Source organism: Lontra canadensis, unplaced genomic scaffold (assembly GCF_010015895.1).
Source record: "Lontra canadensis isolate GAN:19392208 unplaced genomic scaffold, GSC_riverotter_1.0 scaffold76, whole genome shotgun sequence".
Taxonomy (NCBI): Eukaryota; Metazoa; Chordata; class Mammalia; order Carnivora; family Mustelidae; genus Lontra; species Lontra canadensis.
The window spans coordinates 1,088,303-1,106,222 of record NW_022631070.1 but is presented as its reverse complement, the minus strand read 5'-3'; the positions used below and the strand labels follow the sequence as shown (position 1 = coordinate 1,106,222).

At 43.4% G+C, this 17,920-nt stretch overlaps 1 protein-coding gene across 8 annotated transcripts in view; it reads left to right on the top strand.

Annotated features, from left to right (window-relative positions):
- Positions 1 to 1,446: 1,446 nt before the first annotated feature.
- CELF2 (CUGBP Elav-like family member 2) overlaps positions 1,447 to 17,920 on the top strand; it is a 303,992-nt gene continuing 287,518 nt past the window's right edge. For 3 of the 8 annotated variants that reach the window (XM_032881610.1, XM_032881609.1, XM_032881611.1), the window contains exon 1: positions 1,447 to 1,516. In XM_032881610.1, the coding sequence (XP_032737501.1) occupies positions 1,464 to 1,516 (53 nt within the window). In that variant the 5' untranslated portion in view covers positions 1,447 to 1,463. Of the gene's footprint in view, positions 1,517 to 13,333; positions 13,584 to 17,920 lie in introns of those variants that run through there. The other 5 variants (XM_032881616.1, XM_032881615.1, XM_032881612.1 and 2 more) reach the window with 4 other exon arrangements.

The window sequence follows — 17,920 nt, the reverse complement described above, 5'->3', positions numbered from 1 at the left end:
TTCATCATGTTGTCTTACTGTCTTCCGGAGACGGGGATGAGGACTGCTATCAGTCACCGCTGCGTATTGTTCTCAGTGCCTTGATGAACTATGCGAGCTTATTGTCCAGTGGACTGAAGAACCCTCAGCACCTTCCAGAACATCTCCATTTCCCTGTCTGTGGGCCAAGACTAAGTTCAGAGGTCACAGATCTAGCAAGATACTAGGTTGTATTCCAGATCCTCAAATAGGAGAGAGTCAGAGCGCACCATTATTTTCCCCACCCCACTGTTATTCCCATGGGCATTGTAACTTCAGATTATTACTGAGGTGCTGCTTGTGCTAATGCAGGACAGGGACCTCCTTTGAGCCTGGGAGTGAAGAATCCAGCGTTCGGTGATCCATCCGTGTTCCAGGCTGTTCCCTGCCCCGTGCCACCCAGCTGAGAGCAATCTTGGCTTCCTGCGAGCACAGAGCACTGATGCCCTGCTTTGCACTTTCAGACAACTGACCGTTCTGATCACAGCATCTCATCTTTTCTCTCTGTGTTTAGCCTGCTGTTTTGCTTGGCTAATCTGCATGGAATTCTTCTAATTCCAATAAACAGAAGTATAATGGGTATTTCCCTGGTCGACTGTCTCCGCCAAGCCCGTTGGGTATAATGAAGCAGGGAAGCGGATTTTTCTTACTTTGGAAAAGACCATTTAATTGGTCTTTTGAGGAGGAGGCTCCGGTGTCAACTAGGACTTCAATATGACCAAACAATCTCGGCATGGCATCGCCTGCCTCCTTTAAACACCCTGCTTCAGGTGAACTCCAATCTGCGAGAGCTCTGGAGTGCACAGAGTTAAAATATTTCCCAGTCCCCCAATCTTTGTCTTCTGCATCCCTGACCCAGGGTGGGGCTCAGGGTCTTGACCTTGTCACTCTTCCTGAGGACAAGAGGCAAGGAACAGATGAACCCAACTGTGAATTCAGCGTCCCAGAAAAGAGAAGCAAAAATCCTTTTTAGCACACTGACCTATCCAAATCCTCCGGTAGTCTTCTGTGATGCTTGTGGATCGCAGTTGCTAGCCGGAAGAAAATGTGGCATTGGCTTGGCTAGGATATGTATAAGCAAAAGGTAAACGAGTTACTTCTTTTTCTTTACCATTTTTGAGGCTGGTAAGTAGGAGAACGAACACGAGGCAGGCTTGGGTGAATGCAAACAAGACCCCTATAGGCAGCACAGTGTATTCATGTAAAAATATGCCTAGACAACATAACTTGTCAGGGAGGATTATTTCTACTTAGTGAATCTGTAGGAGCCCCTTTGCTCCACCATTCAGAATTTGACTAGAGAGGAGAGTGGGGAAAGAGAGAGAGAGAGAGAGAGAGGGAGAGGGAGAAAGCGCGCATTAGTGAACCGCTACCGTGCCATTGATGTTTGAGCGTACTTCTGAACCAGCTTTTGTTGAGACTATCAGTGTATCAGTGTAGAAAGCATGCGCTGTCCCAAATCCGCTGTTACTATGAGAAATGAGGAGCTGCTTTTAAGGTATGTTGTTGTGTCCTTTGTTTTTAATGTGTGCTTTTCTAGTTTCTAGAGCCGGCTGAGACAATAATCACGCTCGACATCAAGTAGCTTCCTTATCTTAGAGGGGGGGAAAAAGAATCTAGAGAGAGAGAGAGAGAGAGAGAAACGAAATCGAGACCAAGGACTGGGAGAAAGGGAGCCAGCGAGAGAAAGGGAGAGGACTGCCCAGTGCGAGTTATATTTGCACGCGTTGCCTTTTGAAAGCATATCATGAATTTGTTCCCTGCTATTTGTGAGTGGCCAGCGGATAATTTTAAAAGCTCTGAATCTGGCTCTTGGTCTCTCTTTTCCTTTGCAATGTCTAAGCCTCTCATTATCATGCACTCTGCATGGAATAATCACCGAAAAAGGAGCTAAGGAGACTCCATATTAGACTTGCGTTCCCAATACCGCTCTAATCTGGACTTAGCCTACCTAAATAGTCCTTCTCTGTTACCAGGTTTGGATCAGTTTATCCTGTTTGCCAAAATGTGTACCTGTTTAAAGACCTCTGTTCATGCATGGCGTCCTGGGTCCCTATGTATTGAAAGCAAATATTTGTCTCCTGCTTCTGTGTTAGGGTTCGATCACATACCAAGAATGAGCCACCACTGACCTTTTGGGAAGCAGAGAAAGAATTATGATGGAATTGGCATCCTGCTTTGAAAAATGTAGTCTTTTGTTTATTTGCTAGCAGACATTGTAGCACTGAATACATCTTTGGGTCTGACAATGGGACCGGTTGAACAATGGAGCTGTCAAACTAGCTTAATGCATGTCTGGGGCTTTTTTTTTTTTTTTCTTTCTCAACACCCTTTTTATCTGCTTTAATCTTGTTTGTATAGACTCTACAGAATGAAGAGCTTTTAGAGCGGCTTGTTTGTGGTTTTGTGCTTTTAAAAAAATGTAATATCTACCATTCATAGAGCTTTTTGCATTTTTCAGCGATGTTGGTTGGATTAAGTTAGAGATTTATTGCTTACCTCTCTGTTAACTACAGAAAGCAATGTATTGATTGAGACTGCTTGAAATACCATTATCATTCTGGCAAATACCTTGTTATCAGACATGCCTCTACAGTGTTTAACGCTGGAGGATTTTAAATTTGCCTGTTTGGTGGACTCCCGGAACATAGCAGGAAAGAGAAGTTAAGGGGCATATTTTTGATATTTAAGTAAATTGTCATTTCTAGCCTCTTCTTCCTCTTTTGGCGTCCAGGTAGATAGATGGTTTGGAAATTCAAGGACACATGAGAACTTTTGCCCTTAGAATATTGGTCATAAACTATTGTTCCATAACCTATTTAAGTTATTAAGTTTAAGGTCTCTGTGGAACAAATTGATTGTTGATATATGGTTATGTGCTCATCAAATGCATTTTTATGCACAACAAACATTTTTCATGTCTTCAGAAATCTTGCTTTTTATAAAAGAAGCACTGATTTCTAAGGTGAAAACAGTTCAAAAAAAAGAAATGGGGAAAATCTGTTTCAAACTTCTCAAATATTGAAACGATTCCTACTCTCATGCTTAATGTAAAAGAACTGGTCCTACAATGCTCAGTGGCCGTTGATTTACATGAAAATCATCTTACTAAGGTTGGTTTCTTTAAAGAATTTCTCTTATCTAACACTTGAGTGTCTGGCTTAATTGGTTGTTCATGCCACAGCAAAATATTGAAAAATATTCATATATTTACAAAGTAAGATTAAGGACCTAATTTTTAAACACAAAAGAGAATCACCTTAAAGGGCAAAAAAAAATTTTTTTTTTTAATATTTAGTTACAAATATTCCCTCTTGAATTGTACTGTGGTTCAAATTAGGGATGCTCTCAGTAAATAAGGAGCAAAAAGCATTCCGCATAAAAAACACAGTTAGGGAACATTAACTATTTTTTAGAGTTTGGACATACATTTTAATTTTTTTTAACTTAAGTTGAAATGTTATGAAATATCTAAGTCAGAACTATTAAAATTAATGTTTCAGGCTAAATAAATTGCATTCTCAAGTGTAAATTTTCTGTTGCCAGTATATTCAGAGCCTGGGAGGACCCAAAAGGTATTTGTAGTAGAATAATATTTCAAAAGTTATCCATTGTGAATAGAGTGGATTTTAAATGCATACTTAATATGTTCTCTTACTTCCAATGGGATCTGGACTGCTCATTCCATCGGGTATGCCAATAATTGCTTTCAGGATGAGCTCATAAAAGGTAATTGGCGAAGCTTTATATCTGAAGCCCACTGTTACCAGCACCCCTCGATTCTGCTTTCATGGGAAATTTTTATTCCAAACAAAGGCTGCAAAGCAATTTTTTGTGGTTTGGGAGAAAAGTAGTCCTCTGTGCTCCCTAGCTGCTTGTCAGTAGCACACTGAAATAAGGAAATAACTTGGAAGCCTCCATGTTGAATTTTTTGACTCTATTACAATTATTTACCCGTGATCCATTCACTTTAATCCCTGAGTGGTCATAATTAGGTCCAAGAACAAGGGTCCTTTGCTTCTCCTGTGGTTTGATCGATCACCAGCTTTCGGAATTCGGGGACCCCCAGTCCTATGTCCAGCTTGCGGGTATCTTTTCCTTTAGCCTCATGGGGACGGTGTGAGGCCTGAAGTTGGCAAACTTGTCTGCATCTAATTGCACAGCAGTAAGAAGATATGTAATCTGTATCCTGCCATTAGCCTCCACGTGGGATGATCCCCCCCATAGTGACCTAAACAAATGTCAAAGTAAATTTTAATTCTAAGCCTTGACTTGCAGAAAAGGAATAGCAAAAGATTCAAACTGGGAAAATGGCTTCTTTCAATAGAGTAACGATTGTGCCCAGAGTCCCTTCACACACGAGCCTTGGGAATACTCACACAGCTGTGTTCGGCCGAACACAGACCAAGATCTGTAAGCTCCGCGTATTAATGCTCTTTTATTTGTTCAGATGAAACCTCACATTTTTTTTTTCTTTTTTAAAATAGGAGTGTGTGCTGTTGCAAAAAATACCCCTTTGGGGCTGAAAAACAAAGAGCATTTGATTAATATTCTTATCTTGAACTTGATGGCGAGTGCAGATTGTGCTTGAATACCTAGGAAGTCATTCACAGAATGATTCAATACCAATTATTGTCATCAGGGGGGTTAATTAGGTGAAAATGTGACTGATGGAAAGTTCATTGCGCTCTGCCCTGGAAACGCCCAGGACAGGTAAAGTGCAGAAGGAGGAGGGTTGTGTGGAGATGGTGGTTCTGGGCTTAAGGGGCCAGAATTTATAGACGAAAACCATCCCATGAGCTGGTGTAACTGTTGCAGAGGGGAAATAAGAAATGCCCAACTTCATTTCTCGAATGGCGAGGTCTGTAAAGTCATTAACAAGACGCAGTTCATTCATCGGCACCTTCCCAGCCCCGTAGCATTTCTCTGAACCTTTTCCAGCAGGAGAAAGTTATGGTCTGTTCTGTGGCACAGTAATGCCTTGGTTCGTCTTCATCAGCCGTCACTGCATTTCTTTCCACACTTTGGTAATTCCTGGGGGGCGTGGGTGGAGAGGGGCGGGTTTCCCCCCTCCCTAAACTGTTGCTTCTCTGATGGTTATTGGCTTTGGGAGTTTTTCTGAACTCACGGTGACTTTTGTTCTGTAGGTAAGACCAAGGCAGTGGTTTGGAGAGGACTGAAGTTCGTGGCGTTTTCTTAACTGACATTGGGGAGAGGGTGTCGGAGGAAGGAAAGCATATGTGAGGCTTTAATGTGTTGCCCATTAAGAACTGAAATGAGGTGTCCAGGGGCCGCAGCACCTTTCCAATCACATGGTAGCAGTCTACAGAGATGGGAGTAACACGGAAGCTAGGCATACACATAAGAGTGTGTGTGTGTGTGTGTGTGTGTGTGTGTGAACCTCCACTCAACTCTGAAAAGTGCTTGTTAACCCTGATTTGGGATGAGGTACCCTTTGTTCCCACACCCAACCTTCTGCTTCATGCAATGTCGTTAGGGATTATCATGCACAGGTATGTTTCGCGACTCTGTCGCTTTTTTCTCTGGCGGTGACTGATCTCAGCCCATTTTCTTATATGTCAAGACCATCACGGTTAACAGGAAATGGCATCTGTGGGGAGGAGATGATACCAGGCCGGAATGACATGTATTACCAGGGCGGCTTGGGCTGTTACCGCAGCCCATTCCAAGTGTCCACCCATGACTGGCTGCTTGGGATCAGAGAGAATCACTGGAGTTTGAAAGGCACAACTTGCCAGCGTGCCCTCTGAGAACCATAAAAACTAGGATCTCCCCCAGAAAATCATTCAGCTTGACAAACTTAGGAGGGCTTGAGATTGAAAGTTGTAACAATGATACACCTACGACACCTGGCTTTTTAAATCCCTGTCTTGAGAAAGGTTGCAGCTGCAATGGGTTAAAAAAAAAATCGCTTTTGGACTCTGTGACCTGGCTTACCCATTCATTCAGATGCGATTCAGGAAACATCTCTGGAAGTGAAAACTCCCAGAGTCGGTGGTAAGAGGCGTGGTAAGTTCCAGCAATTAGGATTCATTTGGACCCTCTCTTTGGAAACTGACCCGATGGGAAGGGATAGAGACCTCACCCCAAGCCCCAGGATGCTCAGGGCCTGCTCTCTGTAAACCACAACCTTCCCCTTCCCTCTGGGTTAGGCTGTTGGCCCTCAAAATGGAAGGTGTCAGCGAAACTTTAATACTGTCAGAACAATAGGATTAGAACTGGCTTTCTCTTTTCCTTTCTACCTGCCAGTTCCAGGTTGAAACAAAGATTGGGCTGGCGGGATTGGGTGGTATGGGGGAGATTATTATTGGAAGTAAGGAATAAAACCAAAATTTATTAACAGTCTATGCCTGGCACTCACAAACATCTGAGAGTGACAGGTAGACATGTTTCCATAATTTAAAGATGAAAAACTGAGACAGAGAAAGGTAGAGTAATGGTTCTAGAGGCCCACAGCCTGTAAGGGAGGGATTTGAACTCAGGACTCAGCCAGACTCCTTCCCTGCTAAACTGAAAGCATAACTGCTGGATATCTGACACTTTAAAGTCATCTGTTCCTCTCGTGCTGAATTTGCACCACAGCTTTTGACTTGCACGTGCCTCAGGGTTTTGCCACGGAGGAAGTGGTACCGTAAGAAAAAAATAATGAACACGAAACGAAAACTCGCAGTGGTGTTTGCTTCTGGCTTCGAATGACTCCCCTTCTGTCCTCACTCATCTGCCTTCTAGTTCATGAAGTCTTTGAATTAAAGCATGCTTTGCCTTGCTTTCCTCCGGCCTTAAATTCTACAGTGGGACTAGGCGTTGGTAGAAAAAAGAGAGAAACATTATGCAGTTGAAATGTAACTTTTGGTCCGTCAGGGGGGCCAAAACCTGTCCTATCGCAATCATAACCAATCACGGCACAAATATATATTGAAGTCAATCTGAGACGTAGTTCCAGACACCTAGAAACTCACAACAGTCATCAAACAGAGGAAGCATAGCAAATAGAAAGGCATCAGAGTGTGAGGCAGAGGACTGGGAGTTGAACTGGCCTGTGCAGTAAGAATGAGTGAGGAGGATAACTGTCCTGTTATTAAAACAAAGCAAAGCAAGATCCTTAACTCCCTCTCCTTTCGTCCCCAGACCCAAAGTCTTTCACACCTCTCCTGCTCCCTAACCTTGCCATATTCCTACGAAATAGGACAAATGTACCTTTTAGCCTCCAAAGTGTCTTGAGACTGAACTATGGGGTAACATAAAGGTTTACACTCAGGAGTGGAGATAAGATAGAATAGGACACGTTCCACTTAGCTTGGGAAGATAGCTAAGTCACCTGTTCATGAAGACTTAGGGTAGTTCTTTTAAGCAGAGGGAGAAAAAAAAATATTTGCCCCTAATGGACTTTAGGGTAATTAGAATCAAAAGCAAATTTAAATAAAGAGTCATCTGGGATTTTCAAAAACTATCATAAGCTAAAAATGGCTAGAGATTTGAACCATATTATAGGGGAAAAAATAAATTTCCTGTACTCAAAACCTTAATGTATTTTCAACCTACATGTCATTTTAATAGCTTTGTTATGTAATTTCTGTAGTAATAATTAGGTTAGCACATTGCACCTTTTATTTGAGGATCATCGTGGACTAAGATTTTTCAGCCATTTGTCCCTACGAGGAAACGATGGCCATGCACATGACAGAGGTCTAGCTGATGAATCAGCACATCAAATGACGCGTTCCCCGTGTCCATCATCAACTCTTTGACAGAATCAGATGCAGAATCAAACAGGTTTGGTTCTTAAATCTTCTCACCTTTTTCACTCAGTTGGAAAGTAGCATTCGCCTTCAAGAGTGTGACCTGCACACACCCTATCAGGTGGTTTCTGGTCCTGGTAACCAAGGCTCTGTGACAGCGACGCGTCATCATTGTGGGCAAAGCGGATTCTTGTGTTTTGTTTTACAGAAACCCGAGATTTTGCCCTCTTCATTCTTCTTCCAGATGTATTTGTTTAGGAAAAAAAAAAGAGAGAGACATTCGGGCACATGGGGCTGTCGTACCTCTGGGGCTGCGTCTCCAGCTGAGGTTTGGACTGTTGCCAAGATCTGCCTCAGCCCCACCCCAAGGTTTCAAAATCGCATTTCCTTGTCCCCGCCCCCCACCCCGCCACCTGTTGCTGCTTTCTCTCTCTCTGTGGACCTCATGTCTGCCCCACTGCTGTGCCCACCCAGCTGTTGGGCTCAGCTGTTGCATTTCATCAAGCAGAAATTTCTCCTTTTTTCATGGAACAACACGTGACAGTAAGATGAGAACTTGTGGCCAATCGGGGACAATCTTTTGTGGGGATTGGGAGGGGGGAGGTTGGAGGCCACATTGCCAGAGAATTAAACGCCTCATTCTGATGGGTATAAATTTTGTTCCTGCCGCCAGCCTGGCACCAGATAAGGGTACCTGGTGTAGTCCTACCCATCTTGGGATCTTCCGGAAGCCAATGGAACATTCCTCCAGAGGTTTTCACTGAGTGCCTTCATGTGCAGAGCACCACACTAGACCTTTTGCCTCTGCCCACTGTTTCTTCACTCTTCTCCATGTTCACGTCCTGTGTCCTCACTTCCTGGGACACACAGACTTGCATCCTCCCCCTCCCGCCCTCTGGTCATGTCTGGAAAGGAATCCCCTGGCTCACTCCAAGACAGCTGTTCCCAGTTCAGAGACCAGCTCTGGTCAAGGCGAGGCAAACTTGCAGATAAGCAACCAAACACAACTCCCTTCACTTTGATAGTCACCTGCCTCCTCAGACATGCAGCTGTAGGGGGAAGCTTCTGGCATTGCCTGGCTGCCATCTGAGAGAGAAAGCTAAGAGGGGGAACAAAAAGAAGGCAGCGCCGGTATCATGGAGAAAGGCAAGGGGAAGGCCAAGGTGGAGAGGGAAGTGATGAGCTGGCTGGGCTCTGGGTCTGACAGACCCACGGTGTTAGCATTTCATCCCCTTGGAATGGAAGCTTCTGGAAACTCTAGAGGGGCGTCTCATTTCGGAGCATGAAGGTATGTATACAGAGAACCATCTTCATTTTAAGGACCTCTTCAGAAGGAAGATAAATTCGCCATTATGTATTTTTGCTTTATTAAAAACAGATTCAGAAAAACACAAGATTGCAAAAAGCTAGTAGCAGCTGTTCTCGAGGGAGAGTGACTACTTAAAATTCCCGTAAAAATGTAAAATAAGACTTTAATAACTGCTTCATCTTTATTGGCATTTAATTTTATTTAAGTCCTTTCAGGGATGTGACAAAGTCACCATTAAAGCTTTCGATTGAAAATAGGGGCTGGGAGGGGGTTAATGAATAATAAAGTATCATTTTAAATTTATAATTCGTGATAAAGGTATTTTTAAGGGATACCTTATGGGATGAAGAAAAAATATATTTAAATGTATCACGTAAGGATCTGTTTGGGTTTTTTTAATCAAATGAAAAACACCATTGTTTATGTTTGCAAGTTGCTAATGAAACTGGAATAAGCAATAACAAACACATGGCCACAAAGTCAGATACTCTCTCAGGTACTTAAAATTCATGTGGATTTCAAATTTATTGGCTAGAAATGATGGGAAATCCCCTCATAGGGCCTGTATTTCTTGCTCCAAATGGCTCTGAGCACATTAGGCTTTTTTTTTTTTTTTCCTAAGCTAAAACAGCTATGTTCATAACATTTGAATTTGAAAATGTGATAGGGGAAAGATGTTTTGGATTCCAGTTTGTAACGGTGAACCAGAAGTGGAGGGGGTGGGGGAGAGACCCTTTCGTGAAGGAGGCTTTTTGAGTAAACAGAGCAGGACTGATATAACTATGGTAGCCGAGAGTCTCGTGCTTTTAAAGAGATTGCAATATGTGACGTCATGTGTGGGAACAATTAAAAAATGGAAACTTGTCATAAAATAGACAAGGTGGTCTGTAGGGGAAAAACAATTGTTTGCTTATAAACACCAATCGCCATGTCTCAAGCATCCATCTCTAAGTTATGGTTGTAAACTTTATGTGAAAATGTTGAAAGCTCTCTAATCAAAGGACTATATTCTGGTTCATTGATGGAGTGGGGTGACAGGGATAGGATTCTTCTGGTTGTCTCAGTGTGTAGTCCGAGCACAAATACATTTTATTAGCACGCTGTTACTATTGAGAATTTGTGGGTTTTTTTTTTTTTTTTTTTATGCCAGTGATAATTCAGTGTTCAAACAATGACCATTGGAGAAAACTCAGTTTGAGATGAGGCATGAGGGGGAGAAAGGCTTGCTGAAACAGCACAGTCCCCACCCCCCCATTGCCTTGGAAGGCCTCATATAAAATGAGGTCATTCAGAAACTTTCCCTTGAAGTGCTTCCAATTCTTGAATTGCCTTTTGTTTGGGAAATGAATAGCAAGTTGATTAAAAAAAAAAAAAAGACAATTAGGGAAGGTAGGGGGATGGGCCTAGGGAAGAGGTTAAGGTTTTTCTACAGTGAAGTGAAAACGAGGAGGAACCCTTCATTGTTCCCAACAGACCTGTCCCCAGTGATGGCGGCACACAGTGGTGTCCCCAACCAGGTCAAGTCCATGAGTGGGCCCCGCCGAGGGCCTCATCCCGTTTCAGGGCTGTTGATAAGATCCTTGGATATAAAATAGCTCCATTGAACCCAAGTGTTCAACAGCGGCCCAGTGGAGCTGTCTGCCAAAAAACCGACTGCCAAAACATGATACCTGATGGCTCATTACTGCATGAAAATTAAAAAAGGGGCCCAATTGATTTGTTTTTAGATTTTGTTTTTTCCTTCTGCCAAAGCAGTGAAACGAGAAATTTATGCCTTTCATCAGGTGATATTTGGTTGGGTGTTTTTGTTTTGTTTTCGTTTTTAGACTCAAGAGCTTTTGAAATTGGTATTTTTTTAAAAGGGCTATTGTGCATGTGGTATGATCATGGAAACAACACCCTATGGGTGTGTGCGTGTGTCCGTGCGTGTGTGTGTGTGTGTGTGTGTGTGTTGTTTCTCTTTGGCACCTACATCAGGTACCTGTACAATCACTGTAGTATTTATGTATTTAGCAGCCAAACTATTTAAAGTCAGCTGCCATCCATAAGCGTTCCTTGGTTCGCATCGTCACGGTATCCAATGTAAGAGTGAGTTTTCTTTTTGTATCTGACCCTGGTTTTGCTTCTAACTTTAAATGGCAAAAGCAAATGTGCTTTGAAAACTCAGGTACGCTGTAGTTGTTAAATAAGGCAATAACCTATGCGCTTGTAATTCTCTCTCTATGACCTACTTACACACTACTTCACCCTCCTCATAGTATGATTAAAAGCTGCTTGGAATCCACTATTGCCTCAAGGGATTTGAGACTAGAATTTAACAAACTGCTGAGAAGGCTTAAGTCAGTAAGAAGGCTTCCCTACAGCTTCTCCCAACTAATTCACATGCAATTAAAGAGAAAATAAATATTTCAGAAGTGTACATGTTAATGAAGCTTCTTCTACCTTATAGAATGTGGATATGTAGCTTTTTGGAAATATTTCTCCCTTTGATTAACGCGCTTATGTTTTGCTTCTGTTCTAGAGGCCAGTTCTAAAATAAATTTGTTATACAGTCAGCTCATTATATACATTTGGGATTTATATAAATAATATATGAAAACCAAGAACTGACAAGGTTGGTCTCATTTATCCAGTTAATTACCTTATTAAGATTATTGAAAGACCAACAAAATTCTTATAATTTCAAAGGCAGCCTGTAGTAGCAGTGCTAGAGAATAAATGGAAATTAGTGCTATCAGGAAAAGTTTGGGTACTTTGGATCCAAGAATTCATTTTATTGTATCTGTTTTTTGAGACCTTGTTCCTCAGAAAGGCAGTATTTTCAAATGAAGGTTAGTCCTAGCCCTACATTGGCCTTGGAATTAGAACTCTCTCGGTCAAAACCAGATATATGGTTCAGCTGAAGAAGGAAATCGAGTCCATTAAGTATGTATGGACTTAATTGAATACTCCAGGCCTATTACTTCATAGCGCTCAGTCCATCAAGCCTGGATTTAACATTGGTATATAAATACTTCTTTTCCTTCATCATCTCCAAAGATGGTCAGTTTTCTCATCCCCCAAGAAGTTGGTGAGAGTAGATCTTTTCTCCATGTTATTGTGTTTGATAACATCTCACACCTGATATATCTGACTACACACGTGACTTAATGGTTTAACCCCCTGGTTACCGCGACTACATCGCCAGGTGTGAAAAATAAAAGTGATTACCAGAAAGAGGCAAACTGGAAACTTCTGGTAAGCAATTAATGATGCTGCTTTGCACATGAGCTATGAGAAGTTTTAGGTACTTGTGACATTGTGAGATGTTTGGTTTCATCCTAATAACCAAACAATGAAAAGAGTGAGAATGCCACCATTTACTTACCATTCGAGAATTTTGCAAATCACTTGGGAAAATTAAACTCCCTGCTTCTCTTCATTTGTGAGATTTTGGCCATTCTCAAACCCTATTAGTAAATAGTTGCAAATCTTAAAATGGGTGTTTAAGTTTCACGTCCACTACGTTATAGATCTCACAGCCTTTCAATAAAGTCACCGTTGGTTTTCGGTAGTTTTATTAAATCCTAGAAAAATGACAGATTTGATTTCTTCTTAAAAGAAAACGCGATTACCGCCATTCACATTCTCCCAACTTCGTCTTCTTGTGGAGAGGATACAAAGGCGATGTAATTGTGTGGAGATTGAGTCCTCTTTGTCCTTTAAAGCATTGGGCTAAGTGCCTAAATGTCACTTGGGCCATTTATCTGATATTTACTTGGGCTAGCCACGAATGCTGTATCAGTTGTTATTGTTAGTTCTTACCCTGGCGAGCAGATCGCCCAGAAAAGCGTTTCAGCAAACACTCCTGGGGGTTCCGTGTCCCTCGGGCTTGGGAGCTGGGTTTTGCCGGGCATGGGAACTGGGCTCTGGCAATACGGTGGCACTAAATCTACTAGAGCGGCTGTTCGGGCCTCGTGCCAGGCGCCGTGGAATCAGGGAATTGAGCGCAACTGGCCCGAGTCAGCGTGCTGGACTAGTTTGCCTGGCTGCAGGCTGGGGGCCCTCGGAAAGTCGGGCTATTTTTAAAGCTGGTGAGCTCAGCTTCCCCAGCCGCCGGCCTCGGGCGGGTCCCTCCCTCCGGGGGCCGGGCGGGCGGGCCCGCAGGGGTTAAGCGGCGGCGCGGCGGGCGCGGAGCTCCGCCTCCGCTCCCCGCACCTGGCGCTCCGCAGACCGTCGCCGGGGCGCTGGCTTTCGGAGGGGATTGGCGGAGAGCGGGAGGGGAGAGGATGTGACAAGTGCCGGCTCGGGCGGCCGCCGCCGGGAGGCCGCGCGCACCTGTCCCTGCCCGTCTCGCGCCGCCCGCGGCCGCTCGGACGCGCGCACCGCCGCCCCCCGCCGCCCCCCGCCGCCCGAGCGCAGCGCAGCGCGCGCGCCGAGAACATGACTTCTGCCTTCAAGCTGGATTTCCTCCCGGACATGATGGTCGAGGGCCGCCTGCTAGTTCCCGACAGAATGTGAGTGTGAGCCCCCGCCCCGGGCACGCGTGGCCGCTCTCCCCCGCGCCCTCGGCCGGGCGGCTGCCGCCGGGTCCCCTCCCCGGAGCCCCGGGGAGGGCGAGAGCGGGCGGCGGCGCGGGGCCGGCCGCCTCCCCTGGGCTTCGGAGGCGGCGCGGGGCGAGAGTGTCGGGACGTGCGGCGCCGAGCCGCGCGGAGACCGGGGTCGGGGTGGGGGAACCGGCGAGCGGGCACCGGGGTCGGGCCGAGGGGCGGCAGGCTGGGCGCGGGCTCCAGGCGGGGGAGCGGCGAGCGGGGGACCAGGTGGGGAGCGGCGAGCCCGACGCGGGGTCCGGGGGTCCGGCCGGCGGGGCGCGGCGAGCGGGGCGGGGTGTGCGCGTGCACGCTCGTGTCATCTGAAATGCGGGGCTGATGGGGCTCTCGTGGCCCATTTAAAGATCCCTTCTCACCAAATGACCCGCTCCTCTGACTTCGATTTGCGAAGACTCCTTTCTGGTGGTAGGAGAAAAAAGGGGGGAAAAAAAGGGGGGGGGGATGGATAATTATAAAGCATTAAAATAGCCCGGTGTACTCTGTTGCAGAAATTAGAGGTAATTTTTACGTAATCATGGTGGTTTGTCTGATATGCGGTCTGTAATTTAATAATTAATGTGATTCTGGTGGTTTTGCGTGTCGTCAAACTAGGGTGGAGAGTTTATCGGGAGAAGTAAAGAGCTGGGATTTCGGAGGAAAGTGGATCTAATTTTTATCTGGCTCGTTAGTCTTGACAGGAAAGTTTGTCTTACCAGCTCAGGCGCTATGGGGTCCATAGCGTCCACTGGTATTCGGTCGTGTTATGAAAAAGAAACCTGCAGGGATTGCCAGAGCGGGTCGGAAAGGTCTGTGTCCATTTTCGACTGGGAATGTGTAAAATTCTCTCTCACCAGGCAAGACGTCTGCTAGTGAGTCTGGGCTGCCGATGATCTAGTGCAAAAAGGGACTGTTATCCTTGGGAAGAGTACATACAAAATGTTTCCTATTCTACCCGCCCTACGATTTCACATCCATATTCTCTCTGACACCTTACTATATACCCTTTGCAATCTGTAGGCCATTCAGAGCTTTATGATCCATTTCTCTGGCAACTAACTTTCCCCTTTGGTGCTAAATTCATTTTCTAGCATGTTAAATGTTATGAGTTTGAGAGATTTTTGAGAAACTCCGCAGTGGCCAATTATTTAAGCCCCTAGGATTAAAAAAAAAAAATGTGGGGGAAGGCAAGCATAGAATCTGTTCAATGCAATTGCCCTTCCAGTCGATATGAAGAATGTGGACTTGCTTGCACACACGATCAGGTTCATTGTCCCAACTAAGATAATCAGATAACGTAAATTAAAATATTGAATTTCCTTTTGGCAGTTTTCTCTGGGAAATTTATCTTGATTACTAAGGTTCCCCTGATACTTGTTTGCAAGATCTCGGTTCTGTCCCCCTGAATGTATAGATAGATAGATAGATAGATAGAGATATAGATAGATAGATGTAGTCTGTATAGATGTGTAATATTTGTACATTTGCTATTGAAAGTTTTGTATTTTTTGCTCTCAAGAGGAGTGTGGGGGAAAAGGAATTGGCTTGTGAACTTATGGTCACCTGCTACTTAGGTGATTATAATATATCTAATGAATGCTCTGTGAATTTAATATGTTAATGGTCTCCCAAAGATGCTGACGCTTGTCAGTTAAATTATGAATTATGAAACTGTAACTTGTGCTTTTCGTTTGGTGGATGAATGTGGCTTTTTCAAACTGTTTGCTCTGAATAGAGCTTTTGTATCTCAGTCACGGAGTCTCCTGCGCGAACCTTAACATAACTTCTACCCTACTTCTCTTCTACATGCTTGTTGTTTCCAAACGGTATCTTTTGGAACTAAACTCCCATTGTTTTCAGTGCTGTCAACTATCGCTTAATTGAACTTTCTTTTAGAAAAGAAAAATAGAGGTTTTGTAAATATTTGTTTCTGAGATAACTATTCTGTTGTCTTAGTCCCGAGAGCACTGTAGCATGTTTTCCAAAATAGTTTGTAATGAACTCACATTGGAGACTGTCTTTGGGGAACAGAGGTGTGTGGGAGGACATATGACAAGCTGAAAATGTTTGAAACCAACCTAGCAGTGTATCTGATCGCCATATGCATGCGGTTGAGAAGATAGCTGTGCGGATTTATTGTTTTGGGGACTGGTTGTCACATATGGTATATTGCCATTTGGACTAAATTGCATTCAGCTCGATGTTGGCCTCTTCTAAAAGGAACTTAAATAAGCATAGGGGCTTTTCTGGTGTTGATTTTTCTAAAGCAGTAGGACATATTTTCAATGGCGTTCTCCCACAAGAATATATTACATAAGTTTGCAAGATGTAATATGTTTGAGTCCTCAAGGCAGATGAACAAATAGTTTTTCAGATGAATTATTATGCTTGATGGCCCCACGAGCCATCCAGTTTAAGGCTCTGCAGTGGGTCTGAATTGTTAGGACCTATGCTTCTAAGTCTTGGTTTTTTAAGCATTCAGGGTCGAAACTGTAAATGGAAATAGACCTTTTAAATAATCTTAACCACTAATGTTTTGTCTTTGTGTGGCTGTAGAATATCGTTTGCAGCAAAGCATAATGGAAATAGAAATAGGAACTGAGTTCAAAAACGTTATTTTAAACTGGGGCATTTTGGAACAGGGGTAGAGATGAGGGTTTCCTTTGTTTAACCTTTTTAATGATCATGTAGGTATTCGGGGGTTTTAGATGTTTTTGAATTTTTAAACAGAAAAATGTAAGAATAATGTCTTGGAAATGACAACTTGTAGGTGGAAAAAATCTACAAATGCAGCTTTAAAATTATCATCATCTGTGATGTTAGAATAAGACACCAAGAAGCTAGCAATAAATTAACATGAAAATTTTTTTTTCTCACCTTCAGTCAGTAACCTTGTTGGAAATGAAAAGAGTTAGCCTGAGTGTAAATCCATCAACTTGGTGAATTCACCATTTTTGTTGATGAAGTCCTCCCAAGTTAAGATAACTGGAAAAATGTCCGTCAGTGTCCAGTTAAACTGAAAGGTGGTTCTAAGGGACTTTCATTGTTCAGGTTGAAAGGGGCTTTAGAGACCATCTGCATCTGGTCAAACCTCCTCGTTTTATAGATTAAGAACATTTTTTGGGGCAATGTGGCCAGTTCTCGGAGGCAAGGCAATTACTGCGTTCTCCCTTTACCTCCTTAAATGACAATAACATGAGTCTTTAATTGAACACCTACTGTGCGCCAAGGCACTTCATTTATCTGTCTCTAACCTTGATGATAGATCTGCAGGGGGCATATTATACCCATTTTACAGGTCATGCTTAAGGAGGTTCTGTGCTTGCCTCATGCCTCAGAGGCAGTAAACAGCAAAGCTATGGTTGGCTTGTGCGTGTGTTATATAAAAGCCAGTTCGCACATTGTTGGGGAGGGAGGAGAGAACTGTGAATTAAATATTCAACATCGATTTTTATCAGGAAACCAAAATTGTGCCCCATGAGAATGGTTGACCATTGTAGGAAATACATAGCACTTGTCAGGATTGACTTCCTTATTTAATTCAAACTCACACTCTTATTCCATATGTTAATTAAAGGGAATATATTTTAATTAAAAATACTTTCTGGTTTTCAAGATACCAGCAAGATGAAGGTCAAAAGCGTGAGGGTCTCTTTTTTTCACTCCCAGATGACATTTGATGTATATTTGGAAAATGCCAAAAATAAAATACAGTGATAACTGAGACTTATCACCTGATTCCTGGATGATTGTGTGAGGAATTAAAGACAGAAGACTCCAAAAGAAGAGTTATGTGTATGGGTTTTTAAGGAAAAATTTCAAAGTATACTTTTAGGTAGCATTTCTCAGTAAGGAATACATTTGTTAGCATCAGCTGCTTCCTGAAGCCAAAAACTCAGGCCATATTGGCAGTTTCGAACGCTAATGTTACCTTTGATCTGGGTTCGAGCTATTATGCAAATTGTTAAGTATTGCTGCTTAATTGTCATTTGCTGGATTGAGATTACTCTGGCCTGTCTTGATGAGATGCTGTGAACTAGGGGCCACAAGAACCTTGCAAGACAAGATAAAAAAGGAGATAAGATTTTTCAGATAGGAACCTAGTAATTAAGATTTCATGGGTTCATTTAGAATGTTCTCCACCTCAGAGCACCTCTCCCCTCCCTGCTCCAACAGCTGTAGCAACAGTATACTCGGCCTCTGGTAAAAGACTGAAATCTACTCCGCGCCCCCCCCTTTATTTACATAAACTTGCAAACTTTGCGTTT